Raw genomic sequence first — 10406 nt, 5'->3', positions numbered from 1 at the left:
TGGTGTTGCATTCTTCAATGCAAGAAACAAAACCAAAGTAGAAGGCATCATGTAGAATCAATACCAAAGTGGATGCCCCAACAATCTACTGGTGTAAGGCCTCACTAAATCCCAAGATAGATCTAAAGATCAAATGTTCGGAGGGGTAGCCATGAACCTTGAAAGGGATTAGTTCCTTACCCATAGGTGATGAAATACCCTTGATTATACCCAAAAAAAAAAATACTGAAGTGGATTCTTCCTCAACATGGATGGATCAAAATCAATACATATGCAGATTGTTTCAAGAAGCAGGGTAAGAGTGGAATTGGGATTATTGCTAGAAACCATTTGGGATGGGTAGCTAGAGGAGGCAATGACTATTTTACAAGGACTCAAACTTTCTGTTTATTATGATTGGGAATCTAATATTATAGTAAGTCATTGTAAAAAATAGTTGATGATTTGAAAAGAAAAGTTAAGGATATGTCTGAATTAGGTACAATTTTTGCCAATATATCTTATTTAGCTGTTTTAATGATTGCAACATTGTTTATATTATTCCTAGGCAAAGCTTAATTTGGAGGGTTTGGGCTACTTCAGGAATCTCCAACCTTCTTGATGGATGTACTAAAGTTGGATGCCCATGATTTTTTTAACAAAGTTTGTCTTTTCTTTGCAAAACAAAAATACAAGATACATGTTTATGTACCTCTGAATTATTCTGGAATACTACACTGGATGGCAATAAATATTACATCAGAGATCTTGAACTTGATGTTAAGTTTATGCACATTTTAAAAATGTTATATCTGTACTCCAATCATACAAACCCTTGAACTAATATTCTTATTATATTGTGCATTTTTTATTTTGTAATTCACTAGTTAAAATTGTAATCTTGAAAAACTCATGCTTCAATTTATTGGTTTTTAATGTATTGTTTAGGTCTATTTGAAGTTGGTTTTTTGAGGGAGAAAAAGAGAAAAAAGGGAAGGAACTAATTCAAAGTCACTTCACAAGTATATTTAATAACTCAGAAGCCTTCCATTTTTATTCCCTTCAAAATATAACTCGCGAACTAACCCTTAGGCTTTGTTTGGGAGTTAAGAGGGAAAAGGAAGAAGAGGGATCAAAGGGTTAGGAAGGGGGAGGAAGGGAAGGAAAAAGGAAGGAAATCCTCTCCCTCGTTTGGGAGTAAAAAATTTAGATGAACTAGGATAAACTAATAATAATGTAAGACTCTTTTTTTTATTTTTCCTTAAAAATGTAATTAACAATGAGAAATGAACAATAATATGTAATTATATATTATTACTAAACATATTTAGCTATTTTGATATTTTATCTCAAAAAAACCCCAAATTATGGGAACTTTGTAAATAGACACATGAAGGGTTTGAGAAACCCCAAAACAAAGCCTGTCCTCTCTATAATGGTTTCGTTAAGCTCATACTAAATTGGCAGGCCTATCCTACAAAATCCATTTGTTGCCCTTATTTCTATTGTATTCTCATCGATTTTTTAATAATAACAAATAATCGATCTTAGGTTAACCAATAATCCAATAATTCCGTTAGTATTTATAATGAGAAAAATTAGTTTCCAGAATATGTTAAAAAAGATTACAGAAAATCATGAGCTAAGCTTAAAAAAAATTATTCAGATGCATCAAAATTTCCCCTCCATGCTTTACTAGTCCTAGACATGGCTTTAGAGACCCTTGAAATCTCCCACTTGATGGAAGCTTGGAATTGATACATATATATACAACACAAATTGTTTGTACTAAAAATAACTATAGTACACTGAATTGGAAAATTTCATGATTCGTTGCAAACATGCATACAAGGCTTCAATTAAACTTCAGGACCAGATGCAAACATGCATACAAGGCCTCTAAACACTTGAGCTGATAGTTGATGTGCCTGAAAGATCTCGCCGTCTAGATTCCATACACTCTCGGTGCCCGAAGAAGTAAAAGTGAATGCCGGGGTCTGCAGATGCTAAATGAAGTTAGGAAGCTGTCCATGAGAAAAGGCGGTATAGATTCGAGGAAAACTAACCTTGTGATGTTCAACAAACTTGAAATTCAAGGGGCTTCCCCCTCTTCTTGAAAGTTGAGTTAGATGCCTGTAATTATTACCCAGTAAGCAAATAAATAAACAAAATGTGCAAGACAAAAACACATAAAAAGACAATAATTAAACTATTTTAATAAACTAGAGAGTGAGAGAAAAGGAAATTACAAAAAAGTTCTACAGAAAAGATTATCATAAGAACAATGTTATTTACAAAAATCAAATCTTCACACTTCAATAACCCTTCTTAGTGAATCCAAGTATACCCCACTTAAACATTTTCAGAATGATTTAAGGTCTGCATAGACTCTTCACATGGTGGTGCAACAAATCATTACCCTATTTGTTACAAGGAAGATTGCTAGTGACACAGGCATCAAGAGTATATTTGAAGAAATGATATGTTTTTCCAAGGGTAGATATCGAACTACACGGGCATGGGGTAATATTTGTTGTCCCACAATGAGTGCTAGAACCCTGTGCTTTGCACTCTGACTGGTCAAGAAACATCATCTTTCAATGTCAAATGTTGGAAAATGAGATGCATATTATTTCCAATTTCCAATAACTCAACCAAGCAGACCCTAAATGTGTTTTAAGTCCAAGTTTCCGACAGATTGATATGACATTGCATAGCCATTCCACATAACATATGATAGTAATTTACTTTCCAACAAAAGATAGATAAAGATTCTATGCTTGATACAGCAGAATTTGCAAGATTTTCAAGAAACTTATAAGGTTTAATAAACTTCACAAGGATAATGTGGAAAGAAACAATGTACCATAAATAAGAAGCATGAGGACAGTCTCTAATCAATATAAGATGAAGCAGACCATCTGAAAGGTGTGCATCAGCCACCAGACCATCAGGTGCTTTTTCATTTCTGCAAGAGATTACTGCAGCTCCTACACTAAGGAAACGCCCTTTGGATCTTACCCATCTTTTTTCTGAACATAAATGAGGTGTTAGGCCGGAAACTCCGGTAGTTGTAAGATCTGGCTTTTCATTGCAAACTTTGCAATTGACACGGCATATATATCTTTCTGGTTTATGTGGAGCTCTCAGAGCCCGTAACAGACTGCCGTGACGATTCCTTTTGGAAGTGAAATTGGTTTCATCGGATTCAACATCAAGGTAAGATATTTCTGCCTCATATGACCTGAATTGTAACCCGAAAGAAAGTTAAAGGAAAATAAACATGACGTCAAGTACCAATAATTGAAATAAGTAAAGCAGAATTGTACTTATACTACTAGTCATGGCTATGGATACAAAAATGACTTCTATGCAGAAGCTAACATCATCATGTAAAACAGACATCAAATAAGACCAGACTAATATTATAATGTAAAAATGTGACATGCTACATGAAGACGAAGAGGTATACAAGATCAGTCTGGAAATCGGGAAATGACATTTAGAGCAGAAATAATTGAAGAATACCTGTGCCTCAAAAATACCATTGTTCCCGCATAATCATAACGTTTGGGACCCATCCAGCGATACTTCTCACTCTCTGTGATGACATCACCATAAAATCCATACCTGAAGGTCATTAATATAGAATATAAGAATACTGAAGAAATGTCTAAAATCGTTAAGGTTCAATATGTAGTATATGCTCCATTAAAAAAAGTAGTATACAAAAATCTCCAATTACTATAGGCTTATATTACCATTCTAAAAAGCAGCAAAGCACTACATCTTAATTGGTAACAAGGAAAGAACCTTAATTTCTGGCATGTAGCAGGAAAATGATGTACATTTAAAGATGTATATGGATAAAGTTTTGACTAGTTTTTAAGAAAAAACCAATCAAGATGGAATGAAATGAGAATAGCAGATTAAATGTGATTTTCTTATGGTTTCATAAATTTTGTGCAATATATTCTCATCCCTGCTTGTCATGCTTAAATGAGCCAATGCCCAAAGAAAGATTAGAAAGAAACATTGCTGAAGATTCTCACGAATCAGACTAAGAAATGTGTGTCTGTTTAATTTCTTCAACTGCCATACAGGGCATAGTTGTGACTTGTGAGCACTTAATTTAAAGCCTGCACAACTGAACATATCTGTTTTCCCTATTTGTTCCACACGTGTAATTCAGTCCGAGAGAGGGGAAGCAAGAGAAGAGTTTCTTGGTTAACAGAAAATAACTGTTGACAAAAAAATATTAAAGCAAAAATCTATGGTAAACCTAGCATAACACCAACCATATGGAGCTTATGACATTTAAAAAAAGTCTCATCAGACTGATGACAATTTCCCGTGTCAAGTTCTTTGAGACAAAATAAGCTAGAATCCTTCAATTTCTAGAAATGAAGCCAAAACAAGATGTTTAAAGTACAATAATTTGAAACTAAAGTAAGCATAAAAGGAGATAGTTTGGATTGAACTCTATTGATAATTGTTACATGACTCAATCTTAGGGTCTAGGTCTTTTCAGTTGTAATCTTCTTGCAAGGATGCCTTATCATCTTTCTTTGAACTCTTATTTCCTTTTCTAAAAAAATCTATTGAAAATTAAAGCATTTCACCAGGAAACAACAATCAATAGATAAAAATTACCCTGAAAAGGAAGCTGCATAGCGCACATAAGGGTCAACCTCAGACGTAGGAGTTGTTTTCCACCGAACAACTTGAGCTATGTCGAGTTTCACCCTTTTGCCAAGGACAATTTGTAACGCAGATGTTATAGGATCTCGAACTCCAGTTGTACTACAAAAGACATCACAAGAATATAATAAAACTATAAGGACGCATTGCAAATATGGCTAGACAAACAAAATATCATGTAACTTGTTAAAGTATTCAACTTTATAGAGAGATCAGGACGTAATCATAGTAAAACCCAATTGTAGCTTCCTATGCATCTAACATGCACTTATTATATGAATAATATATATGCATCTCCCCGTGTGTGAATGAAACACATGGCTTCTGCATCGCTGTCTCTATCAATAAATATTATAATAACATTCTATACATTATGGACCAAGATGATATGAACATCGACTTCCTCAAAAATGAAAATGATCAGCAAACAGAAAAATATTCAGTGTGTTCAACAATACTACCTTCTGAGTTTGTTTGTTTTAAAAAGATAATCATAACTATCAAATGTAACTTGTGCAGCACAAGGCTTAGAAATATATATTTGGCAGAATATACTGCAGAAATGGTTATACTTTTAACCCATGAAAATCTAAACAGATTATAGTTCTTACGTACAGTTCATTGAAATTGGTTTTAGATATGAAAGATAAATCGTTTCGTTTTCAGAATGGAAATTAAAAGATATTAGAAATGGAAAAAATTACCAGATTACAATGGCATCAGTTGAACCTGAAGGAATGATCCCAAATCTAAATCGTTCGTTGGGAACAGGAAACTCAGGATCCATATCTTCTGAACCTTCAAAAGCCACATAACAATCATCATTAATTTGTTTTTATTTTCCCCCCGGTAAAGTAAACAAGAGAGTCTAAAGAGGGGAAAATGTTGTGGTTAGAAAAACTAATATTTCATAACATTAGTTACTATGGAAAAACTAACATATTTTTCACAAGCATTTTTAGTACTGTAATTTTAAGAGGCATTCAGTATCCAAGAAAATGTGTAAATCGATAAGTCAGCTACCAATCACAAATTGAAAGCATTTGCTGTTGGAAATGTAATGAAGTATAGATAAACTCTACTTACAAGAATATGATATTCTAGACCCAGATTGTTCAAGATTGGAAATAAGAGGAAACTGGTCTTCACTGTCATTCGAAGTTTCTTCAACTGTTTCTTTTTCATCAAGAACCAACGAATCACCATTATCTTTAACCAAATGAAGAAAGTCTGGTGGAGTTGGCGGGTTGGGAGCTTTAAGCCTGGGAGAAAGAAACCCATTAAGGATTTCGTTGAAAAATCCATCACCACCCTGGAACCACTTAAATTAGAACAATAATCGAAAAGAACAGAATAAAATCACTTGAAATCCGCAAGGGAACTTGGAAAGAGATTAAACGGATCCATCTTATAAAATATGAAGAGGATTAAAACTTTATTAATATAAAACATATAAGCATATGAAAATCATGATGAGAAATTTAGATTCATAATATGAAGATTTGTATAATGTTCATGTAAATTGCAATGGTGTACAAAACCTTATAATAAATAACAAATCAAAATAACAATCTCAATGTTGCACATATTAGAGAAGAAAAAATGACGCACATATTAGAGAAGAAATCTTTGGTACTGCATTTTGTTAGAGTATGTTAGATTAGAAAGGTAGTTTTTTCCTATTCATCTACAGCTACAAAAGAAAGAGGATTTTCATTCAATGGGTTTTCCCCCAAATATAGAGGGGAGGTAAACACAGAAAACTGCTTTACACTTGAAGGTTCATTGGCAGTATAAAACAAAGAGGGTGAGTTTAGCGTAACGGTAAGGTTGTTGCTTAGTGACCATAAGGTCACGGGTTCAAACTCTGGAAACAATCTCTCTGCTAGCGGGGTAAGGATGCGTACATCTACCATCCCCACATCCTGTTAGGTGGAAGCCTCATGCACTGGGCCGCCCTTTTTTGGCAGTATAAAACAACTAACATGGTATGTCAACATGAAACTAGGCAGGAACGCCACTCTGTGTTATCAGAGTAGCATCCATTTCACCATAACTAAACATTGTTTTACAATTTCATCCTTAAAACAGCCTTATATTAAGTAGTCACCAGAGTAAAAGTGTACAAGAGTTTGGATAAGTCCTTACAACGGCCACAACACCATCATATGAGTTAAGCTCCTTATTTTTTATAGATGACATCACCTCAAATGCTTGTCCTGCTCTCTCAGTCACAATCACCTGGTGAAGAAAAGCAAGATTGATAACTATGTGTAAAGAGAAAACATACAGAAGTAGAGTGAAGCCAAAATTCTAACTGTTTTCTATTGTCCAATATTGTGAACTCTCATTATAGTATTACAAAGTGAGAGAGATAGGTATATATGTCAGTAGTGTAAGGCTAAGCTGAAATTTACTTGCTCTAATTTGCAATATTGGAATTGGAGCTAAGAAAAACTTCATCTGTGGATTGGATACATGTTAAACATAAATACATGCAAATCCAAAAGTAGGGCTGTAACTAAGGTGAGGCAAGTCAAATACTTATCGGCTAAAGCAAACTCAATAAAAATACACCAAACTTAAACTCAAGCCCAAACATATATCAAGCTATCATTCTTTCTAATGCTTCAAAAATAGAGCTCAGGTCAGTCAAACTCAGCTGCGAAAACAAATACAGAAAAAATTCATTTTACTTCAGTGTCTCCTCTCCTTTAATATATTATGTTTTCATCTAACAAATTTCTTTTTTGTTAATTATCAACAGAATCATGCCGTTTTTGTTATTATATTCTTAATTCTTAAATATGCACAACAAATCGGCCTCAGGTTAGTTAAGCATTTCATGAGCTAATGAATTAAGCATGTTCTCAATTAATATATATCATGATACATGTACTTGTTTCTTTAATTGTTCATACAAGTATAACACAACCTTAACCTTTAACAAAACAAGCTCAAATAGCTCACTAGTGGTATTATTTCTTTATAGTCCTAGTCCTAAACATAAGATTGACTAGCCCATATAAGTACAATAAAAGAAAACACGATATTATTTTAAAAAAGAACAGAGGATCTGACACAACATTAATCCTTTTATGAAGCTCAGGAAGTAGGAAAACGGGTGATTAATTAAACTCCACAAGTTACCAACACCAAATTAATGGAAACAAATTATTTCAACTTCAACCACTAACCACAATCCAAAATTAATAATATTCTACTAAGTTATACCATAAGGACTTGACGGCCTATAGCAAGAATCGGTATCAGCTTCTTAAAAAAATACAGCGTATCAGAGTTGGACCAATATTAACATAACATTAATTTTTTTGTCAGCAGCTATCGACTTTGGAAATCACTAGAGATGCTAGTAAATTAGTTACCTTCGTTTCTACTTTAGCACGTGAGAATATAGGAGCCACCGCTTCCCAGGTTCTGCAGCCAGTACCTTTCCCACTCCTTGGATGAACAAAAACCTAGTGAATCAGAAATTATCTCGGGGAAAGTTCATTTCAATTGATCAATTTAAAATCAAAATCAAAATTATAAAGCAGGTTTTTGACCAATTGTAGAGCATACCAGAAGATTCTTTGGCCTTTCAACTTCCAGATTCAAGGAAGCACTAAGTTGATTTACCCACATCTGACATGTTTGCAAATTTCCATGGCCGAAAGTATATTCAGCAAGGATCATCTGAGAAGGCTGACTCCTGCTCCTCGTAAAACCATGCACTGTAAAGCGGTACATCTGCGATATTGTAAAAGAGAAACTATGAAACCTGATAAACCTATAAAGGAACAGAATTACGTAACCAATAACGAGGACAAGAACAAACCTTTTTCTCGTGACCTAAAAGCAGGTGCTCAGTAGCATGAGGAATATTTGATATATGAACCAAACCTTGATCAGTTAACTCAACAGCATATACATCAGACAGCTTGATCTCGGTAGCAACCTTAGAAACACATTTAATGCCTAAACAATTTGAATCATCCTGTTCCGTTGAACATTTGGGATAAATAGTATGAGATGAAATCAAAACTACATGCTCATTTTGGAAATTGACAGTTTGGGAACTATCTCATATAAAGTTACATTAAGGCATCTTGTGCGCATGTGTGAACTTAGCACGATTGCATATTTTAGTTTTCAGAAAAGAAAAGGATTCCCGAATTCAAAGCTCCTAGGTCAAGCTACAGCCACACAAAAACTACGGTTTTAACATAGAAATTATCCAGAAAAGGAGCTGATTTCAAATGCAAACTTATATTTACTGGATAGGAGTTAAAATTCAAGGATTTTACAAATTAAAGCCCAATCTATTAGCTTTCATATGTAACTTCACAGTGTATGATTTTGACTTCCAAAACCCAAGCTATGCCCATAAATGTACAAGATGCAAAGACTATGATAAAATTAAAACTTTAGAGAAACAGCCCTAACTTTTTCAATGCAAATAGGTAATGAAGGACAGAGAGAGAGAAAATTCTAGAACTATTACAGCCAAAAGCATATTGTTTCATGGCAAATTGGACATTCGTGGCTTAACTTATGCAAAAAAAAAACAAGGAATGCTGCCAGAAACAAAAAATATTTAGAAAAAACCAAACTTTTAAGAAAAACAAAACTACCAACACTTGAAACGCACACATGCCATTCAATATAACAAGAGAATCAATACAATAAACAAAACCAAGCATCAAAATTATCAAACAGCACTCACAGCAGAAAATATCAATCCATAACATAGAAAGGTATAGCCTTTGATAGACATGAAAAACATGACAGAACAGAAAGCATACAAATTTGCTATGTGTTTGGCATAAAATTTAAAAATAGAACAGAAAAGACATTTGGGTTAAAATTCTGGATTCCACTAAAAGGATTGAACCAAATAGAACAGAATAAAACATAAGGGTGAATACTCATAACTCACAAGATATATAACCAAACCCACATGAATAAAGCCAGAATCTTTCATTTTGGACCCATAAAAAAATCAAAATTTGACAGAAATATAGTAAAAGCAATGAAATGGGGACTTACATTACCCAATGATTCAACCAATTTCCAAGACAACCCATTTGAATTGAAGGTGAGAATAACCTCACCAACACGATCCAACCAAAAAGTTGACCTCAAATTTGTTGTTTGATCATCATCAACATCATCATTAAGAAGAGTCATGTTAGAATTGTGTGGCATAACACAATCGTTTCCTTCTCTCTCCATTCACAAATGGAAGAGTCAAGGAAACGAGATTGACTTTTTTCTATTAAATCTGAAAATTTTCAAAGTTATGGGAAGATTGAAAAGTAAAATCTGAAGAAGGTTGAAGATTTTCAGCAAATATATTTTAGGAAAATGAAGAAAAAGTGGTTTATGTTTTTGTATTTTATTTATTGTTTGTTTTGTTTGGGTTGGAACAGAACATAACATGTTTGGAGAATAAATAACCATTCACTAGATTTAGAACAAACCAGTAATTGGATCACAAAAAATTGACCACAAAATTGAAGTTCATATTCTTTTACCAAACATTTCTATACAGATGTGGATGGTTATTCTTTCTTGCAAATATTTCCAACGAAAAAAAAATGATGTGAGATTCTTTTAAAGTAGAGTTTAATACAGAGAAGGAAAAAAAAATGTGTATAATAATGTATATAAGTTTTATACGTTGTTGTTAGATAGTGTATCATTCATGCTTTATTATAATCCAT

General features: G+C 33.5%; 1 protein-coding gene across 2 annotated transcripts; it reads right to left on the bottom strand.

Annotated features, from left to right (window-relative positions):
* Positions 1 to 1537: 1537 nt before the first annotated feature.
* LOC109338293 (ceramide kinase-like) lies at positions 1538 to 10072 on the bottom strand. 2 transcript variants are annotated; one of them, XM_019575494.1, is made up of 12 exons: positions 9730 to 10072; positions 8519 to 8638; positions 8263 to 8430; positions 8067 to 8159; positions 6829 to 6921; positions 5767 to 5992; positions 5385 to 5478; positions 4633 to 4782; positions 3508 to 3609; positions 2846 to 3223; positions 2046 to 2112; positions 1538 to 1976 (listed from the first exon to the last, which is right to left on the bottom strand). In XM_019575494.1, exons 1-12 carry the CDS (start codon positions 9913 to 9915, stop codon positions 1839 to 1841), a joined length of 1815 nt encoding a protein of 604 aa, XP_019431039.1. In that variant the 5' UTR covers positions 9916 to 10072; the 3' UTR covers positions 1538 to 1838. The 2 variants fall into 2 exon arrangements, with proteins under 2 accessions (XP_019431039.1, XP_019431038.1); XM_019575493.1 differs by having other exon boundaries at positions 8519 to 8677; positions 9730 to 10071.
* Positions 10073 to 10406: the final 334 nt, after the last annotated feature.

Source organism: Lupinus angustifolius, unplaced genomic scaffold, assembly GCF_001865875.1.
Source record: "Lupinus angustifolius cultivar Tanjil unplaced genomic scaffold, LupAngTanjil_v1.0 Scaffold_21_120, whole genome shotgun sequence".
Classification (NCBI taxonomy): Eukaryota; Viridiplantae; Streptophyta; class Magnoliopsida; order Fabales; family Fabaceae; genus Lupinus; species Lupinus angustifolius.
The sequence above is the reverse complement of the archived record's forward strand: the minus strand, read 5'-3'. Positions and strand labels throughout refer to the sequence as shown.

Bases quoted from the DNA above. Each gene is read 5' to 3' on its own strand.
- LOC109338293 (XM_019575493.1), bottom strand. From the start codon at position 9,915: ATGGAGAGAGAAGGAAACGATTGTGTTATGCCACACAATTCTAACATG. The intron at 8,678-9,729 runs GTAAGTCCCCAT...TCAACGGAACAG, and splicing joins TGGTTGAATCATTGGGTAAT to GATGATTCAAATTGTTTAGG. The intron at 5,479-5,766 runs GTAAGTAGAGTT...TGGCTTTTGAAG, and splicing joins GTCTAGAATATCATATTCTT to GTTCAGAAGATATGGATCCT.